This window comes from Cavia porcellus, unplaced genomic scaffold (assembly GCF_034190915.1).
Source record: "Cavia porcellus strain 051 isolate PalLab524CR breed Dunkin Hartley unplaced genomic scaffold, mCavPor4.1 scaffold_8, whole genome shotgun sequence".
In the NCBI taxonomy this organism is placed as follows: domain Eukaryota; kingdom Metazoa; phylum Chordata; class Mammalia; order Rodentia; family Caviidae; genus Cavia; species Cavia porcellus.
The window spans coordinates 54189374-54213686 of record NW_026947491.1 but is presented as its reverse complement, the minus strand read 5'-3'; the positions used below and the strand labels follow the sequence as shown (position 1 = coordinate 54213686).

Sequence of the window (24313 nt, the reverse complement as noted above, 5' to 3'; positions counted from 1 at the left end):
GCAAATAGTTGTTTAAAATCATATTTCTACTTTAAATAAACTATAAATCTCATATGCTATGTAATTAATATATCCAAGTCATATGCAATTGGCAGTACTTTAATTGTAGTCACTACCATAGTATTTTAACCACAGAAAAAGAATAAACTATAAGTACAAAATGGAAATATTCCTTTTAAAAGAGAAAAATAGAATTAAAATGATTACATAAAATATATATCCTATACATGTATTGCTTGTATATTTGAAAGAAGAAAATGGAAAAAAATAAAAAAGGAGAGAACAAAACAAAATAAAAAAATTGAAAAGTTTTTCCCAACTTTGATACTTCCTTCTCTGTATTGTCAAGTTGTGTAGGGAGTGGCGCGACTGCCCCATTGCTGCCTCCCTGCCTCCCTCTCCTATGGGCATATGATGCACCTGCCTACATTAACCATAATCCTCTCCTGCTTATGTCACATACCCAGACGCGACGATGACCCATCAGAAACCACCCCGTAGCCTCTTCCTGTCCCATCAGCCTGCCCTTGGCCTATAAAGGATGCAATCACTTCCTGAATAAACGAGGCTTGATTGGATTCTCTTGACTTGCTTCAATCTCTCTTTGTCTCCCCCTGTTCTATTCATCCCTGTTCCCCCTCCAGGTATATACCCCATGGATTGCTCCACGGGCCAGATCAAGTGGTGCCCAGCGTGGGGGCTCCTAGCATGGGGGAGTCAATGAGGGAGCCATTCGAGAAAGCCGGCTAAAAGTGGAAACAAATTGAATCAAGGACCGAGGCTAAAAGTGAAAGCAAACTGAATCAAGGACCTAGGCCTGCACGGATGACCACCCGACATGCCACTCGAGTCATGGTGAGTGAACGGCAACCCCATTCCCTTTCCCCAACATGGGTCAAGCATTGAGTGAATATGAATTGTTCATGGAAGGCCTTAGCAAGGCTTAAAGACAAGAGGGTTAAGGGTTAGAATAAAAGAATTGTTGCAGTATTTTCAGTTTATCCATAAGGTTTGCCCTTGGTTCCCCCTAGAGAGTTCTATAAATACCAAGAGGTGGAAAAGAGTAAGAGATGCTCTAAAAGATTATTATAGGGTTTTCGGTCTGGAAAAGGTTTCGGTGACCACCTTTGCATATTGGAATTTAATCTCTGAGCTGCTGGCCAGTGGCATGCAGATCCTCAGATTGAGGAGATGGTTGCGCAAGGCCCCCTGAGCTACACAGCCTTATAGTGCCCCTAAGATGGCGCCTGCCTCCAGCAAGCTTCATGGCGCTCTTAAAATGGTGCCTGTGTCCAGCAGCCAACCCTTAACGATTCTCGTAGCCAGGCCCTCCCCTACAGGGGGATCAACTCAAAATTGGGAATGCAAAACTAAACCCCAAATTATACCCAAACTAAATAACTGACCAGGGCCTTGCCCACAGGAATATAAGTCATATCAGATAGAGATGCATAGCTCCTGTTATGATGCTGTACAAGAATGTTCTGGCTTACATAATGCCACTTACTTTACAGCCATACTTACAAAAATAAAAATGGCAACAGCCGGAGGTGATTAGGGCCTCAACCCCTCTGTATCGGGAAGCCCCATATACACCCAAGCCTCCTGCAAAGGAGAAATCAACAAGCCGGTCTGTTGGTATAAAAGGGCTCCAATCCATGTCTCAGATGGGGGAGGTCCTCAAGACAAAATGAGAGAACTGTATGTTGAGAAAAAACTAAAAGAATTAGAAGACAGTCTATTCCCAAAGATCGATTACCATCCGTTAGCTCTCCCCAATCACGGGGTATGGATTTAGACTCACAAACTTATGATATCCTTTCAGCCACTCACCATGTACACCTCACTAACCCTGCTTTAGTGCAAGACTGCTGGTTGTGCATGGCCTTAGGCACTCCTATGCCCTTAGCCATCACCTCCAACTCAACAATTGACCCCTCTCATGATCCATATAATTTTACCTGTAGACCTTCCCAATCATTTCTAGTCCAGCCATTAATAACACCCAACATATCCATGACCTGCCTACAGGGCTCTCTCCAAAATGATTCTACCCTTATAGATATGGGCCATTTCCTGTCCACCGCCTGTATTCAATTTGTCAATCATACAGGCCCCCTGTGCCCCCTGACAGGACACATTTTTGCTGCGGTAATAATAGGGCCTATACCTATATTCCAGCCAACTGGACAGGTACATGCATAACTGCTTCCCTCCTGCCCGACATAGATATTGTCTCAGGTGACCAACCTGTCCCAGTACTAGCACTTGATTACATTGCTGGCCGCCAAAAACGAGCAGTAACACTGATCTTGCTTTTGGTGGGAATGGGCGTCATTGGCACTGTAGCCACGGGTACTGCTGGCTTCACCGTTGCCTTAGATAAATATACTGACCTGTCCAATCAGTTGTCTAAAGATGTTCAAGCCTTATCCTTTACCATAAAAACTCTCCAAAACCAATTAGACTCACTGGCAGAGGTTGTCTTACAAAACAGACAAGGGCTAGACCTGCTCACGGCAGAGGAGGGGGAAATCTGTCTTGCCTTACAGGACAAATGTTGCTTCTATGTCAATCAGTCCAGTGTTGTGAGAGGCAAGCTCCAAGAAATAGAAGAATGGCTTCAACAGCGATAACAACAAATGGCCGCTAACCCCTTCTCCTCGATGTGGGGGGACTTTTCCCTTACCTAGCAGCCCTTTTGGGTCCCCTAGCTGCCTTGTTGCTTCTCCTCTCTGTGGGTCCTTGTATTTTTCAGAAGATTATGATGCTCATTAATAACTGGATTGATGCGTTTATTGCAAAGCCCATTCAGGTACACTATCACTAGCTGGAGATGGCAGATCAACAAACCTACCGGGAAGGAATTCCCATGAGTGGCCTATATGACAATGTGACCTAACTGCCCTGGGGCAGTGGACAGGCAGCCAGAGATGGGCAACTAGGACATGCATGTTACTCCACTGGCCGCCTAAGACAGGCACAGGACCAACTGCTGTCCTGCAAGCCCATGACGGGTAAGGCCTGGTTGGGTTCATGTAATGAGGTTCCTTGACCTAAGACAGGCACTGTCCTCACAGGGCCTGCCATACTCCTGATTAAATAATATAGAAAGGGAGAAGATGTAGGGTGCGGCGCGACAACCCCATTGCTGCCTCCCCACCTCCCTCTCCTACGAGCATATGATGCACCTGCCTACATTAACCATAATCCTCTCCTGCTTATGTCACATACCCAGACATGATGATGACCCATCAGAAACCACCCCATAGCCTCTTCTTGTCCCACCAACCCACCCTTGGCCTATAAAGGATGAAATCACTTCCTGAATAAACAAGGCTTGATTGGATTCTCTTGACTTGCTTCAATCTCTCTTTGTCTCTCCACTGTTCTATTCATTCCCGTTTCCCCTCCAGGTATATATCCCATGGATTGATCTGCAGGCCAGATCAAAGTTGCTATTGCAAAACTGCATTTATTTGAAATAGGAATATAAAAAACTTGAGATTTAACAAAATTACTTAGTATTTTATCCCATTTTATAATATAAATGACACAAAATCCAGTATTCCAGCAATTAATATATTGCTGTTCAGTTTCAATTTTGTTGCCTGCTCTGAGAAAAGGAAGATAATCCTTTTAGCGTATTTTTTCTTTCTTTTGAAACCTCTTAACTCTAACTCATTTCTTTATTTTCCATTCTAGCCATTTCTTCTTATAACAATCTATAACTGTAAAGGGGCCACTGGGCCTCAAGAAGACATGAAAATAAGTGTTTCCCTTCTTGGTTCTGTGCTGGCTCACTTTCACATGGTTTCTATGCATATGCAAATTTTCCAGCAATCCTTTTCTGCATTCTTCATGTCCATCTAATGTCTGACTCTTGCACACAGAAAATTTCTTAGTGCCAGGCTCCCAGGGTGTAGATATCTCCACCACTGCATGTCCTACAGGTTGTGTGCCTTCTTAAATGCCTATTTCTTCAGCTTCTCCAGCAACAGGAAAGGACATGGAGGTCAGTGACCTACAGTGGCCTGCAGTTTTCCTTTTAGATAATTACATAGTTGCATAGTGGTATGCCTTCCATTCTAGGGATCTAGATTGCTTTTAAAGTTGAGTGAGAGTAGAAACACATACACAGGAACTAAAAAGAAGAAAAGAAGTAAGGAAAAATTTTAGAGACTTCAGAGGGTTTATAGCCCTACTCTGATAGTTTGGTTTTCGACATCTAACCTCCAAAACTTTGAAAATAAATTTATTTTATTTTTGTCACTCTATTCAGTAATATGTTATACTAACTTTAGGAAACTACTACAGGAGGAACTTCCTTGGCTTTGTAAGGGCTAAATATAAAAGCCTGCAGCTAATACCAGACTGAATAATGGGAAATGGAATGCTTCCTAATATTAGGAATAAGGCAAAGAGTTATTTTCCTGCTACTGTTGTTCAACAATGGACTCTAATGCTTTTCTAAAGCAGTATGGAAATGATATACATATGGCATACATAAAGGAAAGGAAGAAATTAAATTATCTTCATTGTTAGTTGATGTTAATCATACAAAAAATCCAAATCTATCAAAACATAACAAAAATTCTACAATTAATAAACGCCATCATAAGATACAAGGTCAATTTATAAAAGTCAAATGCTTTTTTATATAACAAAGTAAAAATGAGAATGCCATTTGAAATAATCTCAACCCAATGACATGAAGTAGTTTAGTATAATACAAAGTATATTAAAGATTTGTATATCTAAAACTAACAAAATATTTGTGAAAACACTCAAATAAAATTATTAAACATTTATTAATTTGAACACTCAGTACCATATAACATCATTTATCCCCATGTATCTATCCATACAGATTAAATGCAATCCAAGTCAAATTCTCAGCAAGGTATTTTGTAAATATCAATTATTTTTGTGTACAGAAAAGCAAAACCTAGAATAGCCATCATAATATTGAAAAATGAACAAAGTTTGTATATGCAAAATTCCTGATTTTGACATGGTATTCAAGAACATACATGCAGATTAAAGTCAAACTGAGAGAGCATAGAAATTTAGCCACTGATGTGTGGTAAACTGATCTTTAGTAAAGTGTAACACAATTCAGTGGAAAATGTATTGACTTTTCAACAAATGGTGTTTGAAAGCATTAGTAGTCCAAATTGAAAATGAACTGAAATGCAGACTTTAAAAATAATTGTAAAGTGTAACACTTTAAAATATATAAAAGAAAACATTACAGAAAGTTTACATGAACAGTGGTAATATTAGGTATATATAGGGGAATTCATTCTTTATATAAATGAATGTCAAATTATGAAAAGAGTTAACTTTACAGTTATAGATTGTAATAAGAAGAGATGGCTAGAATGAAAAATAAAGAAATGAGTTAGAGTTAAGAGGTTTCAAAATTGGCCAGCCCAGAGGACTGCTGTGCCACCCCAACTTAGACCACCACAGCACCTGTGGCCAGTACGCTCTTCCAGCACACCAGCCCAGTGAACTGCTGTGCCCACTCTGCTCAGCCCACTGCTCTCAGCTACCCTCCTCATCTTAGACCAATTACTGCTGTGAATGTTTGGCTCCCACTCTCCCTCCCAGAACCTTGAACTCCAGTGGATTGCCTGTGCTAGTTTTAAGGGAGACTCAGTGGCTCCTCAACCAGACAGAGGACCTTGGTAGGTTCCAGTCACTATGTAACCAACAATCCGACAGACATCAACCACACAGTAGGACCCTAAGAGAGACACTGCCTACAGTTGTGGCAATCGGGATTGAATAACCAGATATTGGCCCAGAGGGTGAAAATGACAAAACAAAAAAACAAAACGCAATCTCAAACATCTAGTCCACCAGAAGCAAGAACAGGCAACATCAAAATAGAGGACTTTAAAGGTCATACACCAGAAATCTCTTAAAAGATAGCAAATAAAGTAAGGAAACAAATCCATGAGGCTATAGAGGAAATCAAACTGGAAGTAATTTCTCATGTAAAGACAGAACTAACAACCTTAGAAAATGAGTTGCTCAGGAGCAAGAGAAATTGAATGAAACTTTGAACGAACAATGTAGAAAACAAGCAGAATCCATAACAAAATTCAAAGAGATATCCAAGAAAGAAAATATTCTTTTGAAATCTGACAAAACCTTTAAATGAATCAGAAATGACAGAATTTCAGGCCTTGAGGACATGATCACAGACAGTGATCATGAAAGGGCAGGACTTACAAAAACAACAAAGCAGGATGAAATGACAACCCAGCAGCTTCAAGATGATGCCAAGAGAAACAATGTAAGACTAATAGGCATCAATGAAGATGCAGGAGTCAACACAAATGACATAGGTAAACTATTCACAGAAGGAATAGCAGAATATTTCCCATCATGAGGAAAAATCTGATATGCAGATAAGTGAGGCATATAGAATGCCAAAAAGTCACAACCAACATGAATCTACACCCAGACATATAATAATCAGAATCTCAGACATACAAGATAAAAGCAGAATACAATAAGCTGTTAGAGAAAAGACACAATTCACCTCTCAAGGAAAACCGATTAAAATCATGGCAGACTTTTCAGCACAAACCTTCAGGTTAAGAAAAGCTTGAAGTGAAGTATTTCAAGCTCTAAAAGAAAACTTTCGTGAATAATGGAAACAGAATGTTAGATTGGTGCAGCCACTGTGGAAATCTGTATGAAGATTCCTCAAAAACTAGGATTGGTAGTTTCATGGCAGACTTTTCAGCACAAACCTTCAGGTTAAGAAAAGCTTGAAGTGAAGTATTTCAAGCTCTAAAAGAAAACTTTCGTGAATAATGGAAACAGAATGTTAGATTGGTGCAGCCACTGTGGAAATCTGTATGAAGATTCCTCAAAAAACTAGGATTGGTAGTTTCATTCAATCCAGCTATCTCTTTCCTGGGTATTCCCCCCCCCCCAAAATTGAAAAGATCCTGTCACAGAGGCTATATGTGCACCCATGTTCATAGCAGCACAATTTATGATAGCTAACTCTTGGAAACAATCAAAATGCCCATCTACCACAGAGTGTATGAAAAAGATGTGATAGTTTTATACAATGGGATACTACTCAGCTGTACAAAAGGATGTTTGAGGCCTTTATATGTAAATGGAGGCAAGTTGAGAATATCCTCATTAGTGAAGTACACAAGACTCAAGTTAGTAAGTATCATAGTCGTGTCTAGTGTAAAAAATAATAAAAACTAACAGAGTAATAAGATCCAAAATCTATAATAGATATTTTTAAGAGTGAAAGGAAAATGCTCTAAAGGATATAGCAGCATGTATAGTGTGTAAGAGAGACCATATTACTAAATTTTTGTTAGATCATTGAACAGAAAGGTTTGTACTGTCAATGTTTGAGTGTTTGATTTTGTAACTTTAACAACTATTTTTAAGATTACAATATGTCATATATCAACTAGTGATTTTAGGTTGTTAATATTTTGAAATCTGTACTATTCTACCTTTTTATATTTTGTTTGTTTTCTTTTCTTGCATTCTTTAAATAAAAAATAAAAAAGGTTTCAAAATGAAAGAGTGCAAAATTTAATGTACAAGAAACAGACATGTATGCATATGTATACATGACTTACACATATGGAATTTACTAGCAGTAGAGAATTGACCAGTTAAATAGTGGAATATTTATAATTTCTTCAATCTTCAAAGGAAGGTTGTCTCTTTTAGGACCAAATTAAAGATCATCACCCATAGAGAGTAGATGGTATTGCACTAAAAGGGTGGATTTTCTTTCTTTTGTCTAATAATTTGTGTTGTTGAGATGTACATAACTTATAACAAACATTTAAGTAGATCTTTTATAGTGCAGGATTAGTAGTCATTGGTTTATAATTTGTAAATATTTAAACTATAATAAATGCTAATCTTAGATAGATTAGCAGCTGATACTTACAGTATTAAAGCACACACACACACACACACACACACACACACACACACACACACATTCTAGAAGCATTAGACCATTAGCCAGGGCAATTAGACAAGAGAAAATAAAAGAATAGGATAGGAGAGGAAGTTACATTATCATGGATTGTGAATGACATCGTAGTCTACTTAGAAGACCCCAAAAGTTTCACCAAAAGACTTGTAGATTTAATAACCAAATTCAGTAGTATAGTTGGATACAAAATCAGCTATCCAAACTCAATAGCATTCGTGTACACAAGCAACAAATTCACAACAAAAGAAATCACAATAGAGTGAAAAGACACAGTAGGAAAAAATTATAGTCAGTTGTCCCTCAGACAAAGGACTAATATCCGGAAAATACAAAGAGCTGAAAAAAATAAAGTGCCCAAAATTCAAAGACCCAAACCAAAACTAGGCATCTGAGATGAATACACAGATGAAGATATATAAACAGCAAATAAATGGATAAAAATATTTGACAGCACTGTTTATTAGATAGATTCAAAGTAAAACAACACTGAGATTCCATATCACTCCAGAAAGAAAGGATATCATAAAGAATTCAAACAGCAATATATGCTGGAAGAGCAAGGAGGCAATAGGAACCCTTCTCCACTGTCGGTGTGAGTGTAGACTGGTGCAACCACCATGGCAATAAGTGTGGAAATTCCTTAAAAATCTAGGATTAGTTAGAGGACCCATTCAGTCCAGCTATTCCCCTTCTGGGTATTTCCACAGAAGATTTAAAAACATCATATCACATAGATAAATGTGCACCCATGTTTATATCAGCACAATTTGTAGTAGCTAAAGTTGAAAACAACTCAAAAGCCCATCAACCTAAGAATAGATAAAAAGACATGGTTTTATTTTTATATAATGGAGTACTACTCTCCATAAAGAAGGATAAACTTGAGAGTTATAGGTAAATAGATGCATATGCATATACAGGAGACAGTTATACAACTAGTTTCTCTTAGATCATTGAAAAGAAAGGTTTGTGCTCATATTGCTTGGACAATATTTAATGTCTATATCTTGTATGCTGAGTAATTACTATAAAAATAACAATATGCTGTGTATTACTTATTGATTCTCTATTAGCCTGTTATGAAACTCTATTTTATGCCTATTTTTATTTTCATTTTTTTTCTTTTTAAGATAAAAAGATAGAACACCCAAAAGAAACAGAGAAGTGGAGTGAAACTGATTGAGTAGAGAATTGACAAATTAAAATACTGTCTGGTTTCCAATTGTCTCAAACTACAATGCTACACCATATAAGATCAAATGAAAGTTTTACATGTACTGGTAATGACATTGTCTTTCAAAAATAACCAAATATTCTGTTGCAATAATTATTAACAGAATTATACTTGTACATGAGATCTGAATACATTACTTATATTTATGTCAGGGAAAGTCCAAATAATACAAATCTTTTCCATAAATTTCACAGATACAACTAATACTATACAGTTACAAATGAAATCTCAATATTAACATTTCTGTCTCTTCCTTAAGAGATTTGAAAGACATTAAGTTCTGGTAGAAATAAGCAGATGTTTAACTAGTTTTTTAAGTGGGTCTTCTTCCATATTTCCAAAATTTGTTCAACCTGGACTACAAAACCCCATAATAAGTAGCTTGAGAGCCATTCGACAGTGATACTCACTTGAAGAATAATAAATGACATTTTCAATCACTGAAACTGGAGGGTTAGAACTGCGATGCAATATACAGGTAAGAAATTGTATTAATTTCTTAGGACAGTAGCAAAATAAACCACAAAGTAGACTGCATTAAAAAACATTAATGTAGTCCTCCATTATTTCAAAGGCACAAGTTTAAAATCAAGATATCTGCAAGGCCATCGTCTCTCTGAAGCTGCAAGGGAAGTTCTTTTTTTGTTTCTTTTTAACACCTGGACTGTCCGCAGGTGTGCATTGGCATTCAAAAGGAACACTCTCAAATGCCTCCATCATTACCCAGCATTCTCCATGTGTGTGTGTGTGTGGGGGTGTCACTCTTTTCTTCTCAAAAGAATACCAGATATGTCAGAGCAGTTAGATCCATTTACCGTAAAAGAATTAAGTTACAGAAACTGTGTTTCCAAATAAGTTCACATTAACAGCAATAGAAGTCTGGGACTTTGGCATCACTGTTCTAGTAGGGGGCATAATGCAATCTGTAATGGAAAACATGGCTATAATATATTGGAAGTTTCAGAACAGAGGAATATCTTACCTTTCTATTATAGAAGCGAAATAATCAGCTTGTGGTATGCCAGGAGTGAAGTATCTGTCTGTAGTAGCTCCGTGACTTTTGAATTTTAACATGGAACTGAAGCATGTGGTTGTGAGGACATTTGGGCACACAGAGGGGAAAATAAAGTTGATATGTGATCTCTGGCTTCTAGTTTGGGAAAATATAATCCTGATACCTGGAGAGACTTTGAGGGAGGGGCAGCAAAAATCTTCCTTCTAAGCCACAAAAAATATCCAGATACACTCTTCACTGCACAAAATAGAAATACCCTTTGGCACCATTATAAATTGATTTGAAGACATTGGAAAGAGTTAATTGATTTGAATAATGATCCTAAAAAAGTATTCAGGAATCCCACTTGTAACAATGACTTATATAAAGAGTCTCAGTTAGCAGAAAGAGGAATATTTAGAACAGGAGTATTTTCAATGAAACAGAAACACTAAGGGAGTTAGGATATTAAAATAAATTTTTAAAAAAGAAACAATAACTGAGAACACACTAAAAACAAATCTTTGTAACTACAATATATGCTTTTGGAATAAAACAAAAAGTTAAATACAGAATTGAACAAGATGGTGACATTTGTTAACAAATTATTTCTAGGAAAATAAAATGCAAAAAAGTTCAAAATGCAGAGCAAAGATAAAGAATAAATTTATACTGGAGAGAATGAAGGTCATAAGCAATAGATAGACAATGCAAATTCCAGAGGAAGAAAAGATGAAGTAGCTTTAGTAATTATGAGAAATAAATGAAATTTTACTCATCAAAAAGTAAAAGTTGACTGGAATTTAAGAAACAACACTGGTACAATGGACTCCAGCTGAAAGATAAATTCTGAAGTTTATCACATTTCAAATTCAAAATTTCTGATTGAAATAAAGGTTAACTGGAAAAATTCTAAGAAATTAAATTAAATTACAAAATTTAGGTGAGCAGTATGTTTATAAGGAAACAAATAGTGAGGAGCAATATAAATATTTTTGAACAACACAAAATATGATGACTAAAAGTCAAAAGATAAATGAGGAAGCCCATTTATCTTTTGGGTTGAAGCCCAACAATGAGCAAAATAATAACAACAGTAGAACTAATGTCCATGCTATGCAGAAATTCTAGAAATTGGTAAGAAATGATTTAATTAAAAAATCATGATGTCATCTCTTATAATTATATTGTAATTCAAACAAAAAAGATGTCAGTGTCTTAAATACTAAGCAGAATGTAAAATGGAAAAGAAACAAGATTTTCTCAAGCTACCAATCTGGTAACTTCAGTTTGTTGTTGTCATTGTTGTTTCAGTGATAAAATAGAATCCATTATTGACATTAACGAAGGTAAGAAATAATTTGCACAAAATATTGGTGGGAGTGTAAATGTGTAGAGATTTTTGGGGAGATCACCTAGGAAAATTAATTATAATCTCTTTCAACAGATTTTTCTAACTTTCATTGCAGAAGACTTTCACTTTTGAAAACAAGGCTAATTTGAACTCTTCCTTTCCCATTTGTAAGGTTTATTTTTTATTTTTCTTGACCAAAGCTCTGGTTAGGACCTTCAGTGCTATGATGAATAAGAGTGCTTACAGTGGACATCTGCATCTTGAGGAGACCTTACCAAAAAAAAATACTGTTAGTTTTTTTTTCCTATTAACTATAATGTTGGTCATGAGTTTATTACATATAGATTTTGTCATATTAATATATGTTCTTTTGTTCCTTGAGTTTCTTCAAGGAAAGCTACTCAGGAAGTTCACAAATATCCTTGCATTTTCTATACTCTGTTCCAGGAAATAATTATAACTATTAATAATCTTGCTTAAATCTTTCTGATTTATAATCTATCATCAAAAGTACACAAAATGTGGATTGGAAAATTCTTAAAATAGTCTCAATTTTCCTCACTTCATGATCTAAAAGTCATTTTATTTCAATATCAGAAATGTTCACAAATGACTCTTTAAAACTAATTAACCTTTTAAAATGATTGATTATCATTCTTTTCTTTTCTTTTTATTTTTCTAGGAATTGATCTCAGTGTCTGATTGATAGTATAAAGCAGTGTCTTCCACTATCACCAAGTTTCAACAAATGGCTAAGGAAACAAAATATGACTGAATAAGAAATGGACTTACAGTGTTTAGACATAATAATATTTCTACTTTCCTTGAACAAGTGGAGGGAGAGCATGATGGTTTATATCTAGACATCGCAAAAGCCACACACACTCATAGGTGGGATTTGGGGGAGGTGACTGGATCATGGCTATGTGGCACTAGATTAATCCACTGATGGATTTGTAGCTGGGTGTGATGTGGGGAAGTGAAACATGGTGAGGAGCAGTGGGTCCCTTGTGAGTGTTGCGTGGAAGGGTGTATACGTGTATCATTCCTCCTCTCTTAATCTGTTGTAGTTAGGGAACATTGTTCCCTAATTGCAGAGAACAGTTAGAATCAGAACGTGGAGTTTATAATATTATGTTTATAATGGTCACCGGGAGTTAACACAAGAAAATGCAGGAAATCTATCTGCAACACCAAAGACAGAATATTTTAGTCAAGGGCCTAAATCCCACAGCAATGTCCCACATGAGTCCAGATAAGACCCAGAGCTCATGACAATGCCTCCCACAACTGATGGTCAAGACCCCACAAGAAGGACTCTCAAAAGTCTCTTTTATGAATCTGTGCTGAGAAGTCCCAAAGGTCAGCAGTGGAAGCCAGGAAGTCCATGCCAGCAGGGTGAAGGAGCTGTGCTAGTGGGATGAGGGTTTTATGCTGGAGCAAAGAATTCACACTCACAACAAAGACCAGGGATGTCCTCACAGCCATCCTTAGCAACACGGAGGCCCTGAGCTCCTCAGACAACAAGCACAGTTGGGTACATGCCAGGAAGCCAGCATGACGAGTTCATCCTGGAGACCAAGTGGCGCATGTCTTTACCTCCAGAGCCAGGAAGCAATGCTCGATGTGAGGACCAAAGCTTCTCCAGGAGAACCAACGGCTCAAAAAGCAACTCATAGGAGAACCCACAATGCCTCAATGCAATAACACATTAACACCATCCTTCTCCTTCTCCACCTCTCTATTTATGCTGGCAACTCTCTGCAGGTTGAGCATCTTTGCTCAGTGTCATGCTCATGTAATCCAGCTGGCATTAAATTGACCACCAGTTCTTAATCCATAACATGATCTTTCTCTGATTCCTGCTGCCATGGCAAGAACAAGCCTCTGCTGTCACACTGCTCTGCCATGCTGTCTGCCTTGGAGCCAGTCAGCTATGGATTGAAACTTCTACAGTCTGTGAGCTAAAAATAAATCTTTTCTCCTCCAACCTCTGGGTACTTAGTATTTCATCCCAGTAAGAAAGTAACTAAGACAGAGAGATTGATAAGTCTCCTTTATCTTAAACACACTTTTTTTAGGGTTCTAAATTCTCTCCTTACTTACCAAGTCTTGTTCTTGCCTGACAGCTTGGCTTGTTGAACTGCATTAAACCAAAATTTTATCAAACATATTCACCGAGGATTGCCCATACTTTACAATTGACCAAATTCCATTTTGAAATTTTCCACTAAGTGGCTATCTATCCTAGATCATTGGTTATAAACCCTCATTTGCACTTTTGTATTTGAGTTCAATTATTCTTTGCCATTAATAATACTTGAATAAAAATATCATTATGTACACTCAAGCTTTCTTTGACACATCTCAACAGAGCTTGATTTTCTCCCACAAAAAGGGCACACTATCTGTTGGGAGCCTGCCGTATTACCCATGAGAATATAGCCACAAGATGGCGTCCGCCTACCGCCTCGCTGCTCCCCCGCCCATCGTGTGCCCAAGATGGCGCACACATCCTGCTTCCTGGTTCTTGCTTGGCTTACTGTCCCCGCCATATATGGTAATGATTGATTGCTTCCTTGTTGCCACCCAATCGCCTGTCCCCACGTGTAATCCCATGATTGGATAACATTAGCTATATAAGCCCAAGTATAGGAAGTGCCCGACGCACAACACGGAAGAAGCCGTCGAGGACGGACATGTATTGAGGTTGCTGCCCAGTCAATAAAGGTGCTTGCAGAGGCTAAGTGTTCATGCTCTCCATTCCGCGGGATGGAAGCGGCTCCGGACAATTATCTTTTTTCCTTAATACTACCAGTATCTATGATTATGATATATTATTTGCTCTAAAATGTGCATAGTATTTTATTTATACATAAAGTTAAATTTGTTATTTTATAAAAAGCAACATTGTCTTTCACATCATCTAAAGATTTTGCAACAATGAATGCAGTACTAAGTCAATAGTAACATTAAAATATTCTCTTCATTGAAGGACATCTCCATTCAAGAATATGTAATTCACAAGATAATACTTTGTTATAATATCTTTTAATTGTTTATAAGATCTCTCAGTCTTTGTACCTAAAGATGCATGGTTTTCTATTTCCTTTAAAATTCTTAAATTCATATTCCATATTTTAATTAATTATATGATAGAATTTGTTTGCTGTTTTAATCAAAAATAAAAACTTTATATTTGCCTGTTTTACAATGTGATATTTTGAAATATGCACATTTTAAATAATTATATCTTGCTATTTTACATACCACATTTTGTTACTGAAAGCACTTAAAAATCTATTCTCAATAATTTTCAAATATACAATTTATTGTTCATAACTTTATTCAACAAGTCGTAAAGCAGATCTCTTGATTTACTGCTTCTTTCTCTGAACATTGAAGAACATCTCTCTGATCTCCCAGCTTCCTCTCTTGCCTTGCTTATTTCATTTGATGTGCTGGCCTCTAGTTCCATTCATCCACATTGCTGGGCATGTCACGAGTCTATTCTTTTTGTGGTGTAGTTGTATACCGTTATGTAAATGTATAATTTTTAAAATCTATTCATAAGTTGATGGATTTTTAGGCAAGTTTCATTTACGACTAATGTAATAGTCCAGCAATAAATGCTAAATACAGATGTTGTCAGGTATAACAATTTCATTACTTTACATTTACTAGTAGTTTGCTGGATCATATAGTGGTTGTATTTTTAATTTTTGAGGAACTTACATACTATTGCATAAAGACTGCACTAATTTATATTTCCACTGTATTGTTCCATTTATCATTGCTGGGACAAAATACTGGACATGTGAGAATTTAAGGTAGAGAGATATGATTAACTTGTTGCTTCAAAAGTTTGAATTCATCAACAGTTGACAAAACCATAAGGAAGTGCATGTTGGAAAAAAGGTTTTAGTTCCTAGTGGCCAAAAAGCACAATAGATGAGAAGAGTGCTTAAAGATTTAGCAACAGTGAATGCAGTACTAAGTCAATAGTAACATTAAAATAATAGTGATGATGAAACCTGCAGAGACCAAGTGCCTAACTGCAACCAAAAATTCATTTACTTATTGGAAAGAGCCAATACTGCAATTAAACCTGAATGCTTTTAACTTAAAAAAACAAACAAACAAACAAAAAAAAACACAGTGGTGCATTAACATCTTTTTTTTTTTTAATTTCACAGTAATACATGTGCCATAGGTTTACTACCACTAGTAGTAAGGGGTCAGGGAACAGACATGGTCCCTAAGGTCATTCTTTCATGTGCTACCAAGACACTCTCAGAAATGTGCTTTACTAATTTTTTAAGCAGCTCAGAAGCCAATCAAGTTAATCACTTATCTTTACCATTACAGCCTGATTAGATCAATATACAATACACACATGTATTGAAATATCACAGAGTACTACCCCATAACTATTTATTGTATGTTAATAAAAAACTACTAAAAATGGTCATGCTTACTATTAAAACTATTAAAAATGAAGTATCATGGTTATCCAGTTACTTGTGATGTTAAGACAGAAAGATCATAATTTTGAGATGAGCCTGAGAACTGAGATGCGATCTTGTCTCAAAAACAAACAAAACACAGAACAAAAAAGCAGAGCATACACAAGCCCTGTGACCTGTGCCTGATTATAAGAGCTCTTACAATCAGGTATGAGTATGAAACAAACAAAACAAAAAACTATCTGCAGATGCCAAAATCTCAAAATGCTGTGATTAAGCATCTTATGAGAATTCATTACATAAATAATACTGCTGACAAGAAAATTTGATTGTTTGCCATATATCATTTTAATATAACTGAAATTAAACTGATAACAATTTTTTTGTCTAATTGGTAAAGCCTTCAGAATATAGTACATCATGGACATAGGAGACATTAACATTTAATTTGTGAAACGTTTCTATTAGTAACAGTTTACCATACAAATAAAATACTAGTTTGATTATGCAGCACTTTCTCTGACAATTTTCATGTTTTTAAGAATATCAAATGACTGTTTCTACATTGTAAAAAAATGAATACCTCGATATTTTTGTATTCAATTTGAAATCAAGTTATCACCTAGGATTTGCGTTTTAAAAAAGTAAAATCCCATTGGTTAGCTAGAATGCCCAGGGGTTCCAACATTTGGCTAAAAAGAGCCATAGGTCGCTGAGAAACAATACAATAAATAACCTATTTAGCAAAAAATGATAATAGAAAATGTGAAAAGTAAATAAAGGACATAACATGATTGAAAAAGATGAGCTGTAGTCCTTTCAAAAGTATAAGCCATGTTTTTAATGTGTAACCTAGGCTACTTCTCTGGTTTGAATGTCCCTTCCAAAATTCTTACTGAAATTTAATTGCCATTATGATATAAAGATGTAGGACCGTTAAGAGGTAGTTAAGTTCTGAGCGCTTTGTCTTCAAGAATGTTAAATAACACAGATGATATGTTGCATGTAATGCCAGCACTCTGGTAGCCTAAGAGATGGCAATCAGAGATTGAGCCCAACCTGGACAATCCAGTGAATCAGTAAGAGGACTACTGGGGCTGTAGCTCAGGGAGGATGTGCACTGTTCAGAGTGGACCTCAGGAGCCACCGTCCGCACAGCCCAGCCCCGCCCTGCCCTTGCACAGACACGGATGCATCTGTGCGCTGCGCATATACTCTGCGCAAGCAACCTGCAGAGAAGGATGGAGAAAACTGCAGCGTCCACTGGCAGGAGGGCTGGGCTGCCCCAGGACAGGGATTTGGCCCTTTCTGGGGGGCCGGGGCTGGGGGATGTGGGCTGCGTTCCTCTGCTCTGCGGATTCTGTTGCTGCTTCCCAGGCTGCTCCTGCTGTTCCTGCTGCTGCACTGGGAGACCCACCCCTGGGCCGAGGTGGCCCAGTCGAGCTCCGCTGCAGCTGAGGTCAAGAAATGAGAACAGCCCTGTCTCAAAGGAGGCCGCTGCGACCCTGGCACAGTGACTCTGTCCAACTGGCTGGATGGGCATTGTTATGGTTTGATAACTAGTGGTCAACTTAACGCCAGCTGGATTACATCAGCATGCATTGAGAGAAGATGCTCCACCTGAGAAGGGTTGCCAGGATAAATAGGTGGAGAAGAAGAGAGGTGTGAGAGGGATTGAGGCGTTATGGAGGCATTGTTAGTTCTCCTACAAGTTGCTGTCTGAGCTGTTGGTTCTCCTGGAGAAGACAGGAGTCTTTGGTCTTCACATCGAGCATTGCTTCCTGGCTCCGGAGGGGAAGACATGTGCTGCCTGGTCTCCAGGGTGAACTTCTCACGCTGCTTCCTGGCATGTTCCCGACTGTGCTTGTCATCGGAGGAGCTAGGGGCCTCCGTGTCACTGAGGACAGCTGTGCTGCCTTTCAGGACAGCCCCGTTCTTTGTTGTGAGTGTGACTTCTCAGCTCCAGTGTAGAACCCTCATCCCACTAGTACAGCTCCTTCATCCTGCTGGCATGGACTTTCTGGCTTCCACCGCTGACCCTTGGGTCTTCCCGGCATGAATCTGTAAAAGAGACTAGCGTGTGTCCTTGTGGGCCCTGGACTTCCAGTTGGACTCGTGGAGGCATTGTCCTGAGCTCTGGGTTTTTATCTGGATTCATGTGGGACATTGCCGTGGGGTTTAGGCTCTTGACTTAAATAATCTATGTCGTTGGTGTTGCGGATAGATTTCCTGCATTCTCCTGTATTAACTTTCAGTGACCATTATAAAAATATTATAAACTCCATGTCCTGACCTGAATTGTCCTCGTGTACAACCCCAGACTACAACAGGCATCCATTGCCAGCACTGTGGGGGTCGCTTCAAACTAACTGGATCTTCTGAGTTTGTAACAGATGGACCCGGGAATTATAAACATAAAACAAAATGCACATGGCTCATTGAAGGACAGCCACATAGAATAATGAGACTTCATTTTGGTCATTTCGCTTCAGAGTGTAGTTGGGACAGTACGTTTATGATTGTGATTCAATTTATGCACCTCTAATTGCTGACTTTAGTGGTCTCATTGTTCCCAAGAGACAGAGTAATGAGACTGTCCCCGAGGTCCTTGCCACATCGGGTTATGTGCTGCTGCAGTTTTTTAGTGATGCTGCCTATAATTTGACTGGGTTTAATATCACTTACAGTTTTGATGTGTGTCCACATAATTGCTCAGGCTGAGGAGAGTTCCATAACAGCAGCAACACTGTTGAGTGCAAATGTTCTGAAAACTGGAAAGGTGAATCGTGTGAAGTGCCTGACTGGTCAGATAACTGTGGCTTTCCTCATCAAGGCATCTGCAATTTAAGTAGTGTCAGAGGATGCTCTTGCTTCTCTGAGTGGCAGGGTCCTGGGTGTTCCATTCCTGTGTCAGCAAACCAGTCATTTTGTACTCTAGACGAATATTCTAATCGAAAGCTCCCCAGAGCATCTCACAAACCTGTGGTCAATGGAAACATAATGTGGATTGTTGGGGGATATATGTTAAACAACTCAGATTACAACATGGTTCTAGCCTATGACCTTGTTCCTAGGAAGTGGCTTCCACTAAACCGCTCTGCAAATGATGTTATTGTGAGATACGGTCATTTGTTAGCATTATATAAGAAAAAATTTACATGTATGGAGGAAAAATTGATGCAACAAGGAATGTGACCAATGAGTTGAGAGTGTTTCATATTTGTAATGAGTCATGGACAATTGTGATCCCAAAGACAAAGGAGCAGCGTGCAGTGGCTGGGCATTCAGCACATATTGTTACATTGAAAACTGGCTGAGCGGTCATGCTGGTGATCTTTGGTCACTGCCCTCTCTATGGCTATATAAGCAATGTGCAGGAATATGACTTGGATAAGATCACATGATGTGTATTACACACTCAGAGTGCCCTTGTGCGAGGGAGCTATGGGCACGGCAGTGTTTATGATCACAAAACCAAGGCCCTTTATATTCATGGTGACTACAAGTCTTTGTTTGTTTGTTTGTTTTGTCTTTTTCCTTTTTATTGGTTCCGGGGATCGAACTCACAACTGCCTGCTTGCAAGGCAGGCGCTTATGCCGCTGAGCTAAATCTCCAGCCTCATGACTACAAGTCTTTCAGAGCTGATAAATATGGGCTGGCAGATGATGTCTACAGGTATAATGTGAATACCCAGAGGTGGATCATTCTTAAGGGCAGCCAATCTATGCTTAACTTGCACACAGCTGTAATAGTGAGTGGAGTCATGCTTGTGTTTGGAGGAAATACACACAATGACACATTTATGAGCCGTGGGGGCAAATGTTTTTCTTCAGATTTCATGGCTTATGACATTGCTTGTGACCATTGGTCAGTACTTCCCAGACCTGATCTCCACCGTGATGTCAATAGATTTGGCCATTCAGCAGTCTTACACAATAGTGCCATGTATGCGTTTGGTGGTTTCAACCGTCTTCTCCTCAGTGACATCTTGGTGTTCACCTCAGAACAGTGTGAGGCACACCAGGTGAAGCTGCTTGCATATCAGCAGGACCAGGTATTCGGTGTGTATGGGATGGGAAAACATCTCAATGTGTCTCTTGGGAGCTGGAGACTGAAGAACAAGCTGAAAAATTAAAATTAGAATGTTTTGCTGAAATGACTCTTGACCATGACAGGTGTAGCCAGAGCACAGATTGTTACAGCTGCACAGCCAACACCAAAGACTGCCATTGGTGCAATGACTATTGTGTCCTAGGGACCACAGCTGCACAGAAGGCCAAGTTCCCATTTCCAAGTATGAGAATTGCCCTAAGAATAACTCTGTGGAATACTGGAACAAGATCAACTGCAGGAACCATGTCTTGGACCAAAACTTCCAGTGGCAACACAGGAAACAAAGGTGCACTGCACCGACTGAAAACACTTGTGGCATTGGCTGGCATTTAGTTGGAAACTCATGTTTGAAAATTACTACTGCCTAGAATAATTATGAAAATGCTACATTGCTTTGCAACAATCACAGTGCCTTTTTGGCTTCCCTCAAAACCCAGAAGAAAGTAGAGCTTGTTCTTAAGCAACTAAGAATAATGAAATCATCATAGAACATATCCAAACTCACCTTAACCCCATGGGTTGGCCTTTGGCAGGTCAATGTGTCCCTCTGGTCCTGGAATGATGGATCTCCACTTACAAACAGCCTACTGCAGTGGATGCTATCTGAGCCCAGCGATATTGGGATCTGTGGGTACTTATCAGAGCTCAGTATTCTGGGATTGAAGGCTGCATCCTGCCACAGTCCACTTAATGGCAGCATCTGTGAAAGGCCTATAAATCATGGTACCAAGCAGTGCTGGGAATCATGTGCCTTGTGGACTACATGCAGAGAGTGTTCGACCAAATCCCAGGGCCTGTCGTGTGGCAACATAAAGCAGTGTGTGGACTTCAGTGCCTATGTGACCTCCTTCCCTTTCAGACAGTGTACTGAGGGGTATTTGTTGGACAGTTGTCCCCCTGAAAATTGTTCTGGGTACTACATGTATAGTTATTGCTTAGAGCAGCCAGGTGGTGGCTGGTGTACTGATCCAAACAATACAGGTAAAGGAAAATTCATAGAGGGCTCCTACAGAAGACCAATGAGCATACCTTCCCAGTCCTCTACAGGAACTGTCTATCCACAGCCTCTTCTGAATTCCTGCATGTGTCTAGAGGGCAGCAGATATAACTGGTCTTTCATTCACTACAGCTTGCCAGTGCAATGGCCACAGCAAGTGTATCAACCAGAGTGTTTGTGAGAAGTGTGAGAATATGACTGCTGGGAAGCACTGCAAGACCTGCATATCTGGCTACTATGGAGATCCCACTAATGGAGGCAAATGCCACCCATGTAGCTGCGATGGTCATGCGTCACTGTGTACTCCCAACACGGGAAGATGCTTTTGCACCAAGGGTGTCAAGGGGAACATGTGCCAACTGTATGACGTAGAAAATCAGTACCATGGAGACCCTCTCAATGGAACATGTTATTATACTCTTACTATTGACTCTCAGTTCACTTTTAGCCTGATCAAGGAAGATGACTATTATTACACAGCCATCAATTTTGTGGCTACTTCTGATGCACAAAACAAGGATTGGGACATGTTCATCAAAGCCTCTAAAAACTTCAGCCTCAACATCACCTGGGTTGCCAGCTTCTTAGCTGGAACTGAGGCTGGTGAAGAGTTGCCTATTGTTTCAAAAACTGAGATTAAGGAATACAAAGATAGCTTCTTCTCTAGAAAGTTTCATTTTTACAGCCACCCAAATATCACTTTCTTTGTTTATGTCAGTGGTTTTACCTGGCCCATCAGAATTCAGATCACCTTCTCCCAGTGTCTTTGTTACTTTTTACTTGTTGCTGAGACAAAATACCTGAAGCCCAAGTTGGGAAAGGAAAGGTTTATTTTTTACAGATTTTTAGAGGTTTTAGTCTACACTCAGTTGGCTCCAAGGCAGGCAGACATGGCTGGGCCTCAGCTCATGATGGCTGCAAACAACAAGCAAAAACCAACAAAAAGAGACTCACCTTCTTCCTGCCATTACATCACATCCTGGCCCCACCCCATGTGGTGGAGCACTGACACCATCAATCCAAGCACTAAACAATGAACCATCACACATACACAATACAAACTCATGAGGCCTGGGGCCACAGACATAAACCATGACATTCACCCCTGGCCCCCAGGACTCATGTACATCCTTTATATAAAAGACATTTAGTCCACCTCAAAGTCATAAGTTTTAGCATTACTGAATAGTCCAAGTCTCAAGTCTCCTCTAAGATCTATGGCAAACTTAACTGTAATCCCCTGTATAAATGAAATAAGGTTAAACATTTTTTGAAATGCAAAGGCACAAGATAAATATTATCATTCTAAAAGTTACAAGCAGGGGAATAGAAAGCATTGGAAACAAAGCAAGTCCAACATCCAGCAGGGTAAACATTAAGTCCTCGAGTTTTTTGCTCAGCATCTGAAGCAAACTGGTTGTAAGCTCCAAAAGGCTTGGGTGATTCCACCCCCATGGCACTTTTGGCGATTTCAACTCCTGCAGCTTTTCTCTTAAATCCTCTCTGCTCGCTTTTTGCAGCTTTTCTTGGATCATCTACGTTTTTGGCTTTTTTAAACTTTTGGGGTCTCTACTGAACCTTTGGCTTTACCTTTACATCTTTACAAATTGTCCTCTCAGGGGCACACTGCTTGGCCTCCCAGGCCCTTTGCAATTGAGTTGGAAGCCATCTTACCCTCAGAATTTGTGTATTTTTCTTGCACCTAAAATCAGCACCATGTGGATGTTGCCAAGGATTGTTGGTAGCTGGAGCAGTCACCAGGCTTTCTTCTCTCTTGGCTGTAGGGGTCAGTTTCCTGGATCACAGGGCCTTGTTTACCTCATAGTGAGGAAAAGCTTTTCTATGTTGCCACCATTTTGGAACCTCACGTGGCCTTTGTTGCCATTTTGGAACCTCACGTGGCCTTTGTTGCCATTTTGGAACCTGGTGCTCTGCAGCTTTTTCCTCTGTGCAAATTCTTTTACCTTTGCTGTGAGGCTGTAAAGGGTGGGGACCCGCTTCCTGGGATAACCCAGGGCCATCTTTTTATCTCTCTGTTTTTTTTTTTAGCAATCAAAATCTCAACTCTGTCTTTACAATCCACAGCCTTCCTGATACTTTTCTTTTGGTCAAACTCACAGTATTGTAAATTACCTTGCTGGGCTCTTTGCTCTTGATTTGCAACATAAACCTGGATAAAAGTCTCCAATAGCCATGCCACAGCCTCAATGTTTGATTGTTTTTTAATTTATTTTTTAAGATTAATCAGTCCATTGCCTTTTGTATCAGTCTCAGTCAAAGTCTCTGGGCATGAACAAAATGCAGACAAACTTTCTGCCAAGCCATAACACAAATCATGGGGAGTCCAACAACCAATGCAGTCTTTCTTCCCAGCAGAAACCTCCCAAGCCTAATCTTTATCATGAGGCTTTTTATCAGCCTTTTGGTCTCCTGAGCTCTGACAAGAATCTCCTCTATAGAACAGCCTAAGCTGCTCCAGCTCTATGCATCTAGCTGACATATCTGAACCTTTTTAAACTCTACCCACAAGCCATTTTAAAGCCTCTCGAAAAACATGGTCAGGTATAGTCACAGCAAACGACCCCACTCCTCAGTAACAAATGTTACTTTTTATTTATCACTGAGACAAAATACCTAAAGCCCAAGTTGGGAAAGGAAAGGTTTATTTTTTACAGGCTTTTAGAGGTTTAAGTCTACACAAAGTTGGCTCCAAGGCAGGCAGACATGGCTGGGCTGCAGTTCATGGTGGCTGCAAATAACAAGCAAAAATCAACAAAAAGAGACACACCTGCTTCCTGCCATTATATCACATTCTGGCTCCACCCCTATGTGGTGGAGCACTGACACCATCAATCCAAACACTAGACAATAAACCATCACAAATGCACAATGCAAACTCATGAGGCCTGGGGGCCACAGACGTAAACCATGACATCCAGCATAGAAGTTTTAAAGACCTGTAACAGTTCTTGTGACTTTTTCAGTTCAATCTTTTGAGTTCTGTAAAAGATGAAGATTTATTATCTTACCCTGCCTTACCAAGCAATTTACTGTGCCCTGTACAGTCTCCTCCCTCCTCTAATTGAATACAATTATATCAGAATGCTTAGCCAAATCAATAATTCTGTTTTTATTATTATGACTCTGAA

The 24313-nt window shown here is 39.0% G+C and overlaps 1 protein-coding gene across 1 annotated transcript; it reads left to right on the top strand.

The window, feature by feature from the left end:
- The first annotated feature begins 838 nt into the window (after positions 1-838).
- On the top strand, positions 839-22740 carry LOC100736141 (attractin-like). Its single transcript, XM_063255581.1, is given in 12 exon segments — positions 839-855; positions 2135-2595; positions 17157-17568; positions 17570-17592; positions 18384-18557; positions 18560-19198; positions 19201-19568; positions 19686-20076; positions 20079-20300; positions 20303-21290; positions 21292-21926; positions 22685-22740. Coding segments are annotated over 12 exon segments (4386 nt in total).
- The last annotated feature ends 1573 nt before the right edge of the window (positions 22741-24313 follow it).